Source organism: Lissotriton vulgaris, chromosome 4_1 (assembly GCF_964263255.1).
Source record: "Lissotriton vulgaris chromosome 4_1, aLisVul1.2, whole genome shotgun sequence".
Lineage (NCBI taxonomy): Eukaryota > Metazoa > Chordata > Amphibia > Caudata > Salamandridae > Lissotriton > Lissotriton vulgaris.
Window position 1 is genome coordinate 315,572,196 of NC_141691.1, and position 18,715 is coordinate 315,590,910.

Sequence of the window (18,715 nt, forward strand, 5' to 3'; positions counted from 1 at the left end):
TTATACATCTTTTGTAAACAGTATCACCAATACTCACACTGTGATCTCTCATCCGTTGCATGTTCACAAATGTTGAAAAATGTATATATCTGTACAACTGGACATGACAATGAATTTTGCTTTTGAAACTGTCCTTGATTACTTTACAGAACTGTACAGGGCCCCTGAGGAAGGGCTAAGCCCAAAATGCATTGGGCCACCGAGTTAAATGTTAAAAGACCATGAGAATAATCATGATATGAATCAAAAACGAACAATTAAAAGGACATATTGAACTTTGCTCACACGTTTCTGAACCATTCAATGAACATTTTGCATCGAGTGCTCTGGGGAGACACGGTTCTCGATGGAACAGTGCGTCAAACCATTTTCTCCAACCCAGGTACAGGGGGTTCAACCCCATGGGCACCACCCACCCATAAAGACTTTTGACCACACTAAAATTATCAAAGGGAGTGCGTATCCCAATCACCGTTTTTGGTTGGAATCTATTAAACCACATTCAATTAAAACATTATGAGACCGAAAGGCTCATGGGTAAGACAAACACAAGGATCTGATTCAGACAACCAAGGTTTCCAATCAGAAGCAAGTGACTAGCCCGAAATCCGCTGAAAGTAAATATGATGTGGACCTTGTGCTAAAGATCATCACCTGGTCAGATCACTATGTCATAATGGCTTCATTTATCACCCATGACACTGGAGCACTTAAGGCAAGTGTAAGTCCTCGCCAGACATTTCTGGCCTGGAACGACATCGACAATGACAGTCTAGAATCACTCCTGACCACCTCCAAACCTCTCCTCTCACATGACCCAAATATTGCCATTACTCAATTTAATGAGTGGGTGGGATCTGCGACCTCCGCTTTGGTCCAGACTAAACAATGCTCTTGCAACAGATCCTCCCCTTCAGCCCCCTGGTATTCCGAGACCTTAAGAACACAGAAACAAATGTGTAGAAGGTACGAAAGGTGTTGGCGTAGAGACTACTCCGAATAAGCCAAAACCAAATATAAAGAAATGGTGACCAAATACAAAATAATGATAAGTGAGGCAAAGAACAAGTTTTACTGCGAAAGAATAGAACTCTCCAAAAACTCCAACAAGGCCTTGTATGAGACCACTAAACAGTTAGCAGGTGATTCGCCCAACTTAACCCTCCCCCCTCCCAACCACTCTGCGATGCGCTGGCAGATTTCTTTTTTAATAAAGTTAATGATATCTATGCAGCCTTCGCTAACGGTGTTAAATCCACTCCTAGAGCCATCTCTGAGCTGGGTAGTATCCCAAGGACCAGCCCATCGCTCCTTCAGTTTGCAGAGGTCTCCACAACCCAGATTAGGGACATTATGTCCTCCATTAAATCAGGCTCCACCCTTGACCCATGTCCTTTCAAAGTACTTTCCTCAGTTACTGAAGCGGTCCTTCCTGCTATTACCACCATTTGGAACACCATGATTACAACAGGTATGTATCCACTTACTTTGAAAAAAACCTTAATAAGACCTTTGCTTAAAAAATCAAATCTCGACATGGATGAACTTAAGAGCTATCGGCCCATTGCTAACCTCCCAGTCTTGGCAAAGATTGCTGAAAAGGCTTTGAATTCTAAACTCTCAGCCTTTATAGAGGAACATCACCTATTGGATGAGTCCCAGTTTGGCTTTCGTCAATATCATGGGACGGAGACGGCCCTGATCAAGGCTGCGGAGGATATTAGGGCTATCCGGGATGCTGGGGGAACAGCAGTACTTATACTGCTGGACCTGTCAGCAGCATTTGACACGGTCGATCATACCATCTTGATCGACCGTGTCGAAGGCATTGGCGTTCAGCAAAAGGCCAAGACTCTCCTGGCCTCCTTCTTGGCAGAAAGAACTCAGGTGGTCACCATAGGACCCTACCAATCTGCCACCTTATCACTGCCATGTGGTGTACCCCAAGGCTCATCCCTGAGTCCGACACTTTTTAATATATACGTGTCGAACCTTGCTAACATCATTCGTACTCATGGGAGGAGCCTTACATCCTACGCTGACGACACCCAGTTGGTCCTTGCCATCAGGAATGATGGCCAAAAAATTGCTGACAAATTCAATCTGGGTATGCAAGCCATAGGGAATTGGATGGCTTCCAATTGCCTGAAATTGAATTCTGATAAATCCGAAGTAGTTATCTTCGTAAACCTGACCCCTGAATGGTCGTCCCGCTGGTGGCCACTGTCCTTAGGTCCTCCCCCCACACCTGTAAGCAGGGTGAGGAATCTGGGAGCCATTTTTGACGACCGCCTTACCTTCCTCCCACATGCTAATCAGATTGCCTCCTCTGCTTTTTATAAGCTACGACTTATAAAAAAAATTCTCCCATTCCTTCCGACCTCAGCAGGCAAAACTTTGATTACGTCCCTGGTTCTGTCCACCTTGGACTATTGCAATGCCCTATTCCTGAACACACAAGAAAAAGTTCTCAATAAAATGCAAGCCCTCCAAAATGCAGCTGCCAGGCTTTTGGGAGGTGTTCCCAAATTTCATTCAGTGTCAGGAACCATCAGAGAACCCCATTGGCTTTCTATCAGGAACAGAATAAAATTTAAAACGCTTTGCATTGTGTACAAAGCTTTGCATAACCAGGGACCAGCCTTTCTCACTAAAAATCTTCTTCCTTACCGTCCCCTCAGACCCCTGCGATCTTCTAATTCACACGAGTTAGTGGTACCCCGTACCAAACTAGTGTCATGGGGTGACAGAAGATTCCTTGTGTCAGCACCCAAACTCTGGAATACCCTACCTTTGGCCATTAAAACCAACTCGTCTCTGTGGTCTTTTCGAAAGCAGCTTAAAACCTGTCTTTTTAATCAGTGATCCCCCTTCCCCCCTTAGGCTGTACATAGCAGATATTCTAGCGCCGAGATGCCCAAGGGCCTTCGTTCGCGCTCTACAAGTGTTTAAATAAATAAATAAGATGCCTGGTTTTGTAAGGACTTTGTTGGATACAGCCTCTGGCTTATCCAAGAAAATGTTGAGCTCCAAAAAGAAACTAACTAACAGTGGAAAACCTCAGTGGCTTCAGGCGGATCTCATCAAGCCACTATCTGGATTCAAGAGGACTTTGTCAGATTCATCCTGCAACCTTTCCCCACTATAAAGGCTTTCAGCTTCAATAACAAAAACTAAGTTGAAGTATAAAAACGTTGACCAGGCCAACCCACTTGCTGTATCGGACCTCCGCTCCATCAGGCTTGAAATCATCCATGAACAGTGATTTCTGATTGGTGCTTTTCTTTTTCTTGACACTGTTTGTCTTAAAACTTTAAAATGTCATATATAGTTTCATATGTCCTTCCTGCCATCAGTTTTGTAAAGCGCTCTGATATTCTTCGGGATCTTGTTCGAGCTACATACAACTTTAAAAATGAAAAATGAAATGAAATGTACTTAAAACAAACGGCATGCCTACAACTGTCGTTAATCAAGATCTAAAAATAATGAGGAACTAAAATACTATGGGCAGGCACATAATTCAGACCTGGCTGCAATCTAACAACTTTCATTCTAATCAAAAATGCCTTCCTAGACTTGTAAACATTTGGGGACACAGGTCCCAGTCTTACCATTTATTTAAAATGACGTTCATGCCCTGGGCAAAACAGGCTGGTAGAGTCAGAGTCAAGTCAGAAGCGATGTTTTATATTCTGTGGTTTCGAACTAGGACTACCTACAACGAGTGATCTTACTATAAACAAATGCCCCAGACCGACATATGACAGAGCTTTTTTTAATCTATACATGGTTACACCTATATGTAATTTAGTATAACCGAAAGAGTTATTGTATTAGTTATAACGTTAGAGACAACACTATGCCAAGAGTGGGAGCTGCAGTTTGGGGAAAAATGTCAACAGTGGCAAAAAGAATCACGTCGTAAAGGGTTACTTGGCTCTACGATGCACTCACTATTCTCTGCTCCATTGAATTAAATTACTCCTGTGAAGGGTATCTGCAAGGTGTCGTTTAAATACTTGGTGCCCCACTTTCCTGATGCAGAACCCCAACTCCTTTTCGCGTAGACCTCCCCCGTCTCTCCACTCATCTCAGCCCCACGTACATTTTGCCTCCACACACCTTGGGAAACCATGCCTTCTTATCGTAATCCCACTCGTATATGGTGCCATCGGATGGGTCCGTGAATAAATGTTGCTGCTCGGCATGGCCCTCCTCCCCATAGAGCTGCTGCAGTCGCAGCTGCTCCTCGAAGTCCTCGTTCCCGTCCGAAGTGCCGGTCATTGCTGCTAGAAGAAGGTACACACAGTATCCCGGGCAGGATGCTCAAGCCTGGTTGATTCCCTTGGATCCTTCCACAAGATGTGAAGAGACAGCGACCAGACCTGCGCTGCGAGACACCACAGACAGAGACGTTCAGCCAGTAACACAACACCCAACATGGAAACTGAGGCAGGACTATTCCGAGCACTAGTACAGAACCCATGCCAGCCTAAATGTAATTCATTCAGTTTTAAATGTCGTCACTTTATCAAACCTGAAACGATCCATAAAGTCTCATATTACAAAACATTGTGAGTTGCATCCTTAATTACAGAATTAAATGCTTTAACAGCCTACTTCTACGTTTAAGACTACGGTAATGTATAAACCATTGTAAAATCGTGTCGTTCAAAATTTCGTGACTGTCTCAAGTTTTTTATGTTACTCATTGCTATTAGTTTACTATGCATTTTAGAGCTACTTCCGTGAAAATGGGGAGAAGCTGTTCTTCCTAATATGACCGACAGCGACAATTAAGACTATACTCAGTATAGAAGTTGTCCTATTTCTATGTCAGTGGCCGTAGTCTTGATGGCCCAATGGAGCTTTCTAGTAGGCTCTACTTCTAAGCATGCGCAAGAGCGTCCCGATCAACGTGCCTATTTTTACTACGCTAACACACTAAGAAAGTGAACAAGTGTATTGGGCAGATGGGAGTTAGTGTTGTCACCTTTGTCTGAAAAAAAATCGGCAATTTTGAGCTGTCGCAATTCTCAACCATTACTAAGCAATAACGAGAAAAATTCCACGTACAGCCTTAGCTGCTAATTTATCAGATTACTTTGGAGTGACCAGGGTCTGAGCGAGGACCCGTATGAAAGGTCAGTATGTGGGCCGTTGTTTGCTGTTTGTGGTCCTGCCTACTGGTCTGCTGAGACAGTTCTACTGTTGATTTCCCCTTCAAACAAATCTTGCCTGCAACAAGAACAAATGCGGCTGCCCACGGCCCCCGCAGTGGGCCACCTCAGAGGGCGACCCCCCCCCCTTAGTTCCATTTAGGCTCTTCCCCACCTCCACTCTCTACTGCGGGACTCCAGGAGGAGTCCCCTTATAGGGCACCCCAGACACGGCATATCCCCGGCGCGCCAGCAGTTGGGGAGGTTATTTAGCCCTCCCCCTCCATTTTAGATCCACTTTTTCGCCTGTCACGCCATCTAGAAGGGTCATTCATCATCGTTGTCCTTTCAGGGCCGGGCGTGCCTCGTGTGCCCCCTGCCGTCGTTTGTGTCGTGCACGACTCTTCAGGCTAGCATGAGAGTTCGGTGAGTCAGGCCAAGGCCACCCCCCCTTATACATCTGGGGTTTCCCTGTCTTTCGTAGACAGGACACCCTAACGCCGCCCCCCCCCCCCCCCATCTGGCCCTCTAACAACTATGCAGGTACAAGGGCCACATGGGAGCGTCATCGTAGTCGGCCTGGGGCGGGTGCAACGGGGGTGGCCAGTACTGTGGGCATGATTACTGTGGCTAATGTTTAAGGTCACTGATTTTTACCCAATGGTGACCCCCCCCCGCTATTCAAGGAATGCGGTCTCTGCAAAAATGAGTCTGCGTGTTGGAGTGCAGCTACGGCTCACAGCACTCTTGAACGACGGCAGTTGGGGGGGGGGGGGCGCATGAGAGCATGTAATCCAAGTATCGCTTTGGGGACACCTAGTGCGGTGGTTTTGTATCAGTGAGTGTGATGCACTAATAGCCCCCTCCACACATCGGGTCGCCCTGGGTCCTAAATTTTGTGTCGGCGCGACTGTTCAGAATGCACAGGTGGGCATAGAAAGTCCTTCGGGTGCGCGGATCGGCACATGGGGTGTTATTTTGGGCGCCTACCTACCTCCAATGGGCCCTATCTAGATATGGTCCGTAGGTTTGGGTGCCAGCCCAATGTCGTAAAGGAGGTAGGATGGCCCCGCATCGCAAGCGGGGGTGGATGTAGTGGCCAGCGGGCCGCCTCGGGTGTCTGCACCCATCTCATCCGAAGCTGCATAGGCCCCTTGGTGTTGGTTTCCCCGGTAGCGCCGTGTTCAGAATAAATGAGGTTCAGAAACATTCAAACATTTAGTATGGTTGTATTTAAAACGGGCATGCATGTTCAGTCTGATCCAGCGGGCCTTAAGAAATTCTGTCTCAAAAACACAACCCTACACCATGATACTCACCATTAATCATAACTCCTCACAAGGCCCATAAATGACTGAGACAAGAATTGGCCAACTGAATCATGTGACCTAATTAATCGGAACTATTCACAAAACTATTTATAATTATATACAACTGCAGTTTATCATCATCAATGTTTATAAAATAATGTCATTTAATTAAGTCAACTAGGCAATGGATTAACTAATGGTAACTAGACTCAAAATAACCAAGACCAGCTTGTCATTTCAAAATCTACTTTATTAACTTTATTTTCAAATAAAGGGCATTTTAAAATTAATAAATCTTTTATTAGAATTTAATAAGCATCATTTTATTAAGTAAAGGCACATTAGACTGTCAGTTCAAACGTAATCAGCATGAAAAGTATTTAAGCAAAAGAATCTCATTCCCTAAACACTATTTCCCTAGATAAATTCAATCAAACCTAAAAGGAAAGACATTAGTTCAGGTTTCTCTTTCGTGAGTCAAAAGTCCGTCAGCATCTCACGCTCTACAGGAATTGAACGAGCCAGCAACGATCCTCTGAAGGGGTCAAGTTTTATACCTTTTCTCTATCTAAAACTAACTGAAAGAATACTTTTTAAGTGACATACAGCACGCTCATTGGCTGTCAGACATCAGTCCACATGAAGTCATTGCCTTTTCATTCCGAAATCAAATCGAGCTTTTCCATAGCGTCTTTGTCTTTTGTCTACAAGTGACATTAGCTTCCGAGGTCCTTTGCAGCATTTTATTGAATAACAGTTTGTTGCTTCCTCAGCTTGGCTTTTCTGCCGTATCCTGTCCTTGGAAATATTATACCACACGGAGCACATCCTGCACAGTTCCTCATATTTTGTTTACTGAAGATTATGAACGACAAATTCTTTTTTTTATTCATTCTTTGCTGTGCTCGGCTCATCATGACAGAATTTCCAAACGATTTCAAACACCCTTTAAAAACTAGGCCTCAGGCCTCTTTTTTTTTCGAAGCACTAGTATGCAAAGAAACACAAAACATTCATTAATTGGAGTAATGAAAATCATTCTGTTACCCACCCCCTTTACTAATGTTAACCCATTAGTTTATGTTACCTAGCTTTGAGCACAAAAAGGCAGCAATATAAAGACCTTTTTCACACGAGCCTCAGGATTCTCCACAAGCCTATGCCACATAAAAGACACGACATAGACAAAAGCACATTTATAAACAAGCACATGCTATTATTTAAACAGCCGCAATTGATGTTGACAAAAACGAAAAGACAAAGTTAGTTTATTAATTCAACGTACACGCAGATGCAAGAAAGAGCACATAATGTTAATCCCCTAATATTCATGTAAATGCATTTTTAAACTAGGTTGAATTAGTACAAATCATGCATAAACTCTTTTTTTTTTTTTTTTAATTTTTTTATTGAAATATTTTACATTTATATACAAGGCACGGCATCATTAATACAAACCAAAGATTGAAGGAGAAAAAGTATATACCAATAGTTCATAGATCAAAATAAAAGATAATCACTAAATCATCAGCAGGCGAGGGGGATATTACCAGAAACAAATTAAAGCACAAGTTAAAGCACAAAAATAGCATAAATAGAAGCAGAATATACTTTCATATTGTAAAACATCGATATTGTAATTGCACCGAGTTAGTATTTCTTATCTTTAGGGAATCCAACATTTCACACTATTATTCCTCCTTCCATCGTGTTATAGGATCCCATATTATATTACCTAGCTTCCTTCCCCTTTTTCCTTTCCTTGCATATATCTCTTTCTCCATTTTATGCGTTATTAGTAACTTAGCCAGCCATTTATGGAAGGTAGGTGGTACAGGATCTATCCATGCAGAGGCTATACATAATCTCATGATAGACATAGCTACAAACAAAAATTCCCTCCCACAAAAAGAGCGTACATCCTCAACATTAACTCCTAATAGAATGGTTCCTGGGGTTAGGACAATTTCGCTTTCTAAAATTTTACTTATAAAACATTCGATTTCTTTTTTAAATAAATCTAAGCGGGGGCATAAAGCAAATACATGTTCCAGATCAGCATCCGAGCTTCCACACCTATAGCATGTAATACCCACTAAACCTCCTCATTGTGCTATTTTAGCCGGTGTATAATACAGGTGATAAAGTGTTTTGTAGTGTTGAGCCTGTAATGGTGCTGCACATAGTAATGAGTTCCCCATTTCTAGGGAGATACCAAAGCTTTCAGAGCTGATTGTAAGATTATCCTTCCATTTTTCACTCCACTTTTGGTGATCATCTTGTTTTATTTTAATCAATTCAGCATACAATCTTTTAATTGTGCAATCCTGCCCCCTTTGAATAATTTCCATAATAGCATTACGCCTAAATCCCAGAACACCACCTTTTTTCCCAGGAGGAAACTCCTAATCTGGAGGAATTTGAAAAATTGCCTAGCTTCTAGGTTATATCTGTCTTGCAGATCTTTAAATTGGAGAAAACACTGTTCCCCCCTAATATCTCCAATGGTTCTGATTCCCCTATTTTCCCACTCTGCCATTATAGGTCCCGAGAAGATATCTTGTGGGAGGGTTGGATTATGTAATAATCTTGTATAAGAATTAAATTTTCCTAAGCCAATTTTTTTAGCAAAACTTTTCCAAATTTCGAATGCTGCTATTATTATCTTGAACTTGGTCCTCTTGTAATAACTAGCCTCTGTAAATTTCAGGAGAACGTCCTTCACTTCCATTCCCAGAGTTAGGCCATAGATTGCTAATGATCCGAATTTACTCCACTCCTCTGCTTCACTACCCTGTTCACCTCCCATTAAGCCAGCCATGTTCTGTAAAGCAGCCGCCCAGTAATAAGATTTTAAATCTGGGACTCCCCAGCCTCCCCTTTCTCTTGGCAATGTCATGTATCTAAGAGCCCTTCTCGTTTTTCCTTTTGCCCAGATAAATCTATTTAGCATACTCTCCAATTTTTTAAATATTTTATTATCAAAGAATAGCGGTATTGCCCTAAATAAATATAGAAATTTTGGAAGGATAATCATTTTTACTATATTAGACCTTCCCACTAATGACAGGTGTAAATTATCCCATCTATCCAGATCTTTCTCCACTTTCTTGATTAAAGGGGAAATATTCCTTTCCACCAAGTTATCCAAGTCTGACATTATGATAACCCCTAGATATGTACCTTCTTGTGTTACTCGGTTGTCTAAGCATGGGGTATACGAGTTTTTTATTATCTGTGTTTTTGATATATTTAATTTGTATCCCGAGATTCTTCCAAATTTCAGCGCCTCGAGCTCAAGGTGTTCTATAGCCTCAGATGGGTTTGGAGAGATAACAGCGATGTCATCTGCGTAGGCTAAGATTTTACATTGCCCAATAAGCGTTGTAACCGGTGTTATCATCGCTGATGCCTCTATTCTGCGTATAAGCGGGTCCATATATATAGCGAACAATAAAGGTGAGCAAGGGCACCCTTGTCTGTTGCCTCTTTTTATATGGAATTGTCCTGTGTTTCCACTGTTCACTCGTAGTGTCGCTACTGGTTCTAAGTAGAGAGTTTGTAAAGCTTTAATGAAACCTTGTTTAATTCCTGTTCTAGCTAGAGCATACCAAAGGTAGCTCCAGGAGACCCGATCGAATGCTTTTTCTGCATCGAGTAACATTACTGCAATCGGGTCCCCTGTAACTGACGAGACATCAAATAAAGTTATTGCCTTCCGTATATGGTGGGTGGTTCCTCTCCCTGGTATAAAACCGTGTTGGCAGCTGCTGACGATTTTATCTATGATTTTTGCCAGCCTTGATGCCAATGCTTTAGAGAAGACTTTTGCATCTGCATTAAGTAGGGTTATAGGCCTATACGAGCCTGGTTCTTCCGGTTTTTTACCTTTTTTTAATATTACGACCACCTCTGCACCCCCCCATGATTTAGGCGATGTTATGCCCAGTTGCGCCCCTTGCATCACCTTCACCATTTCTTCTCTCAAACAATCCCAAAATACTTTATAAAATTCTATGGGTATCTGATCGGGACCTGCTGCTTTACCATAAGGTAGGTTCCATATTGCCTGCTTTATTTCTTCTAACTGCAGCTCTTCCTCTAACCCATCTGCTTCCTCTTCCTCTATTGGGTCTACAGGGATCTCTTGGAGATACTCCCTCATTTCTTCCTTATCTTTTAGAGGGTCACGACCCTGTAGCTCGTCGTCATATAACTTCTCATAAAATATCCTAAAGACTTCTCTTATTTTAATCGAGTCTGTATGTACCATGCCTGCAGTGTCCCTAATTTCCCTCACTATACCTACAGATTCTTGTTGTCTTGTTCTAGTAGCCAGTATCCTACCTACTGACTCACTCAGCTCATAGCACTTCTCCCTTTTAGTGTTATAAATTTTCGCCGCTTTGCTGGCAATTTCACCCTCTGCCTCACCTTTGGCTTTTACTAACTCTACCCAAGCTTTTTCGATATCCCGCCCCGACACCACACTATTTTCTAGATTTTCTTCTGCCATCAAAACATTCGAAGCTAATTCTAGATTCCTCAGCTGAGCTTGTTTCCTTTTATAAGAGTTATAACTCATTGTTTCACCTCGTATTCCAGCTTTAAAAGTGTCCCAAACAACTCCCATTTCTGCTGTATCTTTATTAAACGAAAAAAATCAGTAATCCATTTATTCATGTATTCTATATACTTCTCATCTTTCAGTAGCTCTCTTTCAAAAGTCCAGTTTGTGTGCTGTCTAGTACTTGTTTTTGTTGTTATAGTAAGTACTAGAGGGTTATGGTCGCTTAGGACCCGTGGCAGCCTTTCAATCTACGAGTCAGAGATACTAGTACTTGAAATAAAAAAATAATCTAATCTTGCACATGTTTGGTGCGGTGCCGAGTAATATGTGTACCCTTTGTTATCCAATATCTTTTTCCCCCATACATCTGACAGAGCATTGTTTACCACCAGGCTGTGTAGTGCCTGGAATACTTTTTTTTTCCTACCGCTATACTTTCCAAAAGAACCAAGTCCTAATCCGTCTGCTCCATTAATATTAAGATCGCCTCCCAATATAATTTTTGGTGCCCAGGTTGCTAATTCAACATCTAAGAATTGAAATATATCGGGGTCGTCCTCTGTTGATCCATATACATTTACCAATGTTTTCCACTCTCCATCAATAAAACACTCAACCATAGCCCATCTTCCCCATTTGTCTTGTGCTTTCTTTCTAGTTAGAACATTATTATTCCTAGCTAGGATAGCTACCCCTCTTTTTTTGACCCCTTGGCTTGAGTGAACTAATACCTTAAATCCTAACTGTGACAGAACATAAGCTTGTGTTGTCATTATATGAGTTTCCTGAATATATACGAAATCAAGATTCATTTGTTTCAGCATTAATGCTATTTTTGCTCTTTTGTGGGGGTCATTTAGCCCACAAACATTCCAAGTTACAATTCTAATCCCCATTATCCATATTCTCACGTCTCCTTTCCCTCCTACCCTCTCTGCTGTACATTATCTGTTTAGTAATCCACCATTTCATTATCTCTGAATCAGCGTTGCTTATTGCATTAATTCCTTTACTTTTTCTCAACCCCGCCTGTTCCCTGTGACCAGAGAGTATTTTTTTTAAGCTCCTCCCCTCTGTTTTTTTTCCTGCCGTGCCCTGTTCCCCGTGTGGTTCCCACCCCCCACCCCCTTCTCTTTCCCCTCCCTCCCCACCCTTTCCCTTACTGGCAAATAGGTCAATCCTGACCTATGTGTGACAGCCGTGCCCTCCCAGGGGAGTCTCGCCCGGCCACCCCCCATGCTACAGCATTCTCAGAATATAATCACATTATCTCAAAAAGAGCAAAAAAAGGCTCAGTTATCTCTTTGAGATAGAAGCTACTTGTTTTGTGATCTCTGAACGATCCGATTGCCCGTTTCGGTCTCTATGTCTTCTTTCTTCTCGAAGATAGGTCAAGTATTCTTGGGCAACAATTTCCGAAAAGAAAATTCTGAACTGTCCATTGAGCCCCACCTTCAAGCGAGACGGAAACAGCAAATAGACTTCACAGCCTAGGTTCTGGAATGGTACTATAAGTTGCCGCATCCGCCATCTTCTCTCAACTGTTGTATGACAAAAGTCTGGACGGGCGAAGGAAGTTATATCTTTATATGTGCGCTTCTTTGTAGGTTTAGCTTTCATAATCACTTCCTCCCTTAGCAAGTAATTTCCTACATACACAAGAATTGCCCTCGATCTTGCACCCGTGTTGCCTTTTTTCTGTACAAGGGGGAAGCGATGTGCCCGTTGCACTTCCTTATCCCAATCCCATGCATCCATTTCTGGGAACGCACCTTTCAGCAGTTCCACGACAAAGGCTCTTGTATCTCCCCCTTCTTTACCTTCTTCCACTCCTAAGAGTCTTATATTATTTCTCCTCTGGCGATTTTCAAAATCTTCCAGTTTCCATAATATATCAGATTCAGTTTTTCCCTGGGTCTGCCTGAATTCCTGTATCTCTGCCATTTCATCCTCCATTTTGCCAGTTCTCTGTTCTACCTCTGCTAGTCTACCTGTTACTTCAGAGTACATATCATGCAAGTTGTGGAGAGATTTCTGTATTTTTTTATTAGCCCGCTTGGCTCTTTGACTTTCCTGCCGTGCTTCTCCTTGAATTTGTTTCATTGTGGCAAGTAAAATGTCAAATCTGTCCTTGTTCGGGTCAGTTTCGGCCCCCTCAATTGTATTAGGTATTTCTTTTGGCGGCATCATTCCCTTCTTGCTCCTACTCTTACTCTTGGTCTTACTATTGCTATTATTGCTTACTAGGATTCTTCCTCGGGATTTACCATTGACCTTATGGGTTTTACCTCTAGTTTTTGGTTTTAGATCGTTTTTTACATTCATCTTTTTTGAACATAAAAGATCAGCGTCCGTCTCTTGGGAGTCACTCATTGAATAATCTTCCATCTCTGCAGAAGAAGTGGATAATGATTCTGACCCCTCTCCCTCCTCCTCTTCCTCCTCTTCCTCCTCCTCCTCCTCTACCTCCTCCTCCTCCTCCAACAACTCGCTATAGTCACTGTAGTCACTGCCCTCACTGTCCTCGTTATTCAGTGGGGTTTTTAACAGAGATACATTTTTTATTTGGCTCTTACTTCTGTCCTTATTCTTATTCTTTTTCTTAGGAATTGCTCCTTGATTAGCTAATAATGCTTTCTTAACCCCAGAGTCTACGACTGCTGCTGCCTCTGCCTCTGCCACTTGTGATTTAGTTATGTCAATGCCATTTGATCCTACTGTGACCCTAATAGTAGACTCAGTGGCATCACACCCTTCTGGACCTTTTGCGGCTTCTGCAACTTCGGGCGCTCTTAGAGGCTCTTTAATAGAGTCCTCTAATTTTTTACTCGAGTCATACCCCATAGCATCTATTTTGTTGGATATATCCCTAGCTTCAAATGCATCTTTTTCATTTACACTATTACTATCATGAGCCATATCCATAGCAGCCATATCCATAGCATCTGTTTTATTGGATATAGCACCAACTTCGATTTCATCGTTTTCCTTATTGTTATCTCTTACTGTTTCAATTTCAGTCCCTTCGCTGGCCCTGTGTCTGCTGTCTAAACCAACTGCACCCCCAGTACCTGGCATTGCGCTGCTCTCCATATCTCCATCTCCGGATCCAGCGCCGCCTCCTTCCTTGTGAGGGATTGCCTCCACTCCTTTTGCCTCTGCGATTTTGACCCCGCCCCCACAAGACTCTCCGCCCCCGCCAGCCTCTCCGCCTACTAAGGCTTCCCGGATCAGACGCTCTGTAACCTCCGTCAGAGCAGGATGGTCGCGCACGTCCTCCGCCTCCACCTCAATGGGCGCCGCTGCTCCATGCACCCGAGCCTCTTCCTTTTCCTCGCCCGCCGTGACTTTTGCAGCCTCTGCTTGCACTCCCGCTGAAAACGCCGCTCCATGCGTTGCAGCCAGCGAGGGCGTCACAATCAATCCGTTCGTTGCTCCGTTTTCAGGCATTTGCTGGACCGGGGGGCCTCCGCCTGCCCCTGCTACATCGACATGTGTTATGTCAGAGCTGGATCCATGCCCCCTCTGCTCCAAGTCCGCGCCTGCCGCTGTCCCGGTATCCAACGCTGTGGGCTCCATCTCGGCACCCTCAAGGTCGGCTGATGTCGATACTTTTGTTGCTGCTAATGCAGATGAAAAGGGCGATGGCCCCTTTACCTGGAATGACTCGAAAATCAGAGGCTGCCGCAGTATTGCTTCTGTCGCAGTATCCAAGACAGGTAAGACCTTGCGTCGCTCCTCTTTCCTCTTCAAACTTGACAAGAGTCGCTCCTCCTCCCGTTTTTTAGCTGCCTCTCTCCGTGTCTGTGCCCTTTGCTGTGCCTTTGTCTGCTGCTTCGTAGTTGGTGTTTCAGGCTCGCTAGGTACTTCCACTTCTTCTTGTTTCTGCTTCTGGGTAGTCCTCAGCACCTTGGGGGCCATGACACGTTTAACAACCCTCCAGACCTCTTGGCACGATGTTAGCCTCTCCTTAACGTTTGAGAGTGCCTTAGAAAATGCTCTGGACAGTGCAGCCTGCCATCTACCTCTTGGTGCAGTTGGTGCAGTTGGTGCACTTAGTATGTTCGATTTGTTCGATTTTTTCAGCCAGCATGTGTCTACCTCCTCTGCTGCAACCAGCCAAACAATTGTATATTCCATGCGTACTCCCACGTAGCCCATCCAGAAAATCCTCCATCCAGAAAGTCCTCCAGCCTCCGTGCCCTCGCGGATCAGTTAGAGAAGGTTTTCTCAAGAAAACTGAGCCATACCAATGCGATTGACCACAAGATAACTGTAATTGCAGGAGAGTGGCCGAGTGCAGCTACCCCCTACGGACTGTCGGCAGCCATCATGCATAAACTCATTAATATTATTAATTCATTATGGAAGTTTAACTCAGCGAGTGGAAACAAATTTTATTATTCAATCTCACTTCATCAACTCCCTCATCTGGTGATTTTAAATTCACCATACAATACCCAAAAATGTTATCTTTTGAAGACAACATATTTTGAACACTCTCTGTGTTAGTATATCTATTTCTAAACCTCTGTCTCAGCAGTTTGTCTTGAACTCTCATATTGAGCTCTACGAAACTCTTCCATTTCTATCTCCTTCTCCTGTGCCTTTTTGAGTCTGTAAATTCTTCTTTTTTCCCTCACATGCTTCTTTCTCTTGTGAACCATGCAACTAATTTTTAACAAAAGCGTCACTATAACTATGATTATTACAGGATACAGCACTTTGCCAATGATTGAACTGCCAATTTCTCTAAACTATTTCCCAATTGCCTCAAACCTTTTGCTCAAACGTTCTGAAAAATTGTCACTTTCCATGGGTTCTATTTCTGAGTGAAATTCAGTGATATTTTTGATAAGCATCTCAATATTCTGGCTTTTATCTGGGATATAAGTACAGCAATGCTGAACATGTAAAATCCCGCAAACTCCTCCTTCTTTTGCTAGCAGAATGTCTAATGCAAGACGGTTCTGCATAACCATGCTTCTGATGGCGACAAGTTCAGTATTAACTAATTGGAAACCGCTTGCAGTGTGTGTGGACAATCTATCTACAATTGTGGAAACCTTTCTAATTTTGATTGCATTCAGGGTTATTCCCACCATAGGAATTATTGCACCAAATATGTCACCCATAATTTCTGAAAAACTCTCCATCTTGTACCTGTTCAGGTGTTTGCCAATTTCAAATGATCCTTCTGCATTTCTATCCACATGAAAAGTTTTGGGAAAAACCAATCCAAGATAGCACGTCCCATACCAATGGTCTGGGAGGCTAAAGTAGCCTTTGTTCCCACAAACAAAATAAATTCCAGGGAAAATTGGATCTTTGCCACCTTTAAATCCCCATCCCCCTATGATACGATAAGTATCCTCACATTGACTAGCTCCCACAAAATAACTGTCATATAATGTGTTATCTCTTCTAATACAGAATTTTCCTTCTTTTGCTAGCAGAATGTCTAATGCAAACGGTTCTGCATAACCATGCTTCTAGTGGCGACAAGTTCAGTATTAACTATTTGGAAACCGCTTGCAGTGTGTGTGCACAATCTATCTACAATTGTGGAAACCTTTCTAATTTTGATTGCATTTAGGGCTATTCCCACCATAGGAATTATTGCACCAAATATGTCACCTATAATTTCTGAAAAACTCTCCCTCTTGTACCTATTCAGGTGTTTGCCAATTTCAAATGATCCTTCTGCATTTCTGTCCACATGAAAATTTTTGGGAAAAACCAATCCAAGATAGCACGTCCCATACCAATGGTCTGGGAGGCTAAAGTAACCTTTGTTCCCACAAACAAAATAAATTCCAGGGAAAAGTGGATCTTTGCCACCTTTAAATCCCCATCCCCCTATGATACGATAAGTATCCTCACATTGACTAGCTCCCACAAAATAATTGTTGTATAATGTGTTATCTCTTCTAATACTGAATTTTCCACTAACAGGATCATCTATGTGAATAGCAGCATAACTATTTCCACCATTGAGCTTCTCATACTCAAGCTGCCAAAATTTGGACTTCGTTTGTTTCAACATCTCATTTCTCTTATAAATCGCCATTCTCTCCTCAACCAACTTTAGGAAAGATCTTTCTTCATCCCTCATTTTGCAAGTTAAGTTGTTCTTGTAAGCGTATTGATAGGTAAGTTCATTAGTCACTAAGAAAAATTCCCTCATCTGTTTAGCAGGATTTACTTTGTTCAAGCTATTTACAACCTTCAGGTTAGCAAAAATTTCGTCGTTGTCTGAGTAATAGTACTCAGGACGACCTGTTTGATAGAACAAGCTAGCTATAACACTGCATGTAATGCCATAAGTAAGAGGAAGCATGTTATACCTAACCCCCTCTGAAACTGAAGCAGGAAGCTTCACACAGACATAGCAATCCTTCACATCCATGACTTTTATATTCTCAGTCAGGAGTCTTGAAAAAGAATTAGTAGAAAAATCACCAACAGATCTATCTTGGTGGATCTCTGGTTTGTGCTCAATAACTCTATTAGTTTTGTCTGCAACATCATGAATAGCTTGTTTAGATTCAGCTTTGCTTGTCATATTAGTCTTGTAATCCTCTTTATCAATGCCAAAGGGAAAGATGACTGCCAACATTAACCAAACCAAGATTATTAGAATCACTCAAAAAGAAGACATTTTACAACATCTTCTAAAAATAGCACACCTTGAATTGTCAGTATTAGGCATCTTTTTTTTTTTACAAAGTTATTACTTGAATCAAATTCAAAAACAAAAATTTAAAATAGTATATATATACACCTCCCCTTTTTTTTTTTTAGTAACCCTCTAACAGCTTTTTTTCGACCTTGCGTCTTACATCAAAGTTTTTTTCCAGCTAACACAATTTCTTCGACCTTGTGTCACCTAACACAATTTCTTCAGCCTTATGCCAAAAATAAACCTCAACCTAACAAGAGAACAACTTTAATCAATGTCACTTGTTTCTTCCAAATCCTCCTGACTACTGCTACTAATTTCCACTACTGGTGGAATGATTATGTACGTCCACTCAGGGGACTTGTACTTTTGATTTGGTCTTAATGGTCTCTTTCCCCTACTGCTAATTACTTCTATTTTCTTTCCTTCTTGATTTTTCTCAGAGTTACCTTTTTGGCTTGATATCTCATTAACCTGCTCTTTTGACTTATTCACCAATTTGAATTTTAAATTTTCTCCCGGCCAATTATCTCCTTTTCTTAAGAGTTTCTTCTTTGGCTCAGTTTCGTTGCATTCAGCTTTCCAAGCTCTTTTTCTGAATTTTCTTATTTCAGAGTCTTCATCACTCTCATCCGAATCTGTTTCAGAGATTTCAAATTTATGTCTAGGATCTTCTTTACTCGGCAGCTTCACTCCGTTAGGAACATCATCCTTGTAGCTGGTACTCGGTAATTCGTCTTCTTCTTCTGGAATTAATTCTAACTTCCCAGTTTCAGAATTCTTGTTCCTGCTTTCAGAGTTTATAATCTGCTTTTCAATACTCTCCTGGTCTTGAATCTCTTCTGACTCAGATTATTTTCCTGTTTCTTTCTCTAGAATATTGTCATCATTCTCTGAATCTAGAATCACAATCTCTAGATCTTTCTCATTCAGTGCCTGATCCGCATCTGAATCTTCCAGATGTGGACCCTCTTGTTGATCTTCAGAATCT

At 42.2% G+C, this 18,715-nt stretch overlaps 1 protein-coding gene across 1 annotated transcript in view; it reads right to left on the minus strand.

Annotated features, from left to right (window-relative positions):
* Positions 1-4,470, minus strand: part of HTATSF1 (HIV-1 Tat specific factor 1) — a 266,871-nt gene extending 262,401 nt beyond the window's left edge. The window contains exon 1 of the mRNA XM_086918648.1: positions 4,126-4,470. Coding sequence (XP_086774774.1) covers positions 4,126-4,287 — 162 coding nt within the window. The 5' untranslated portion in view covers positions 4,288-4,470. The remainder of the gene's footprint in view (positions 1-4,125) is intronic.
* Positions 4,471-18,715: the final 14,245 nt, after the last annotated feature.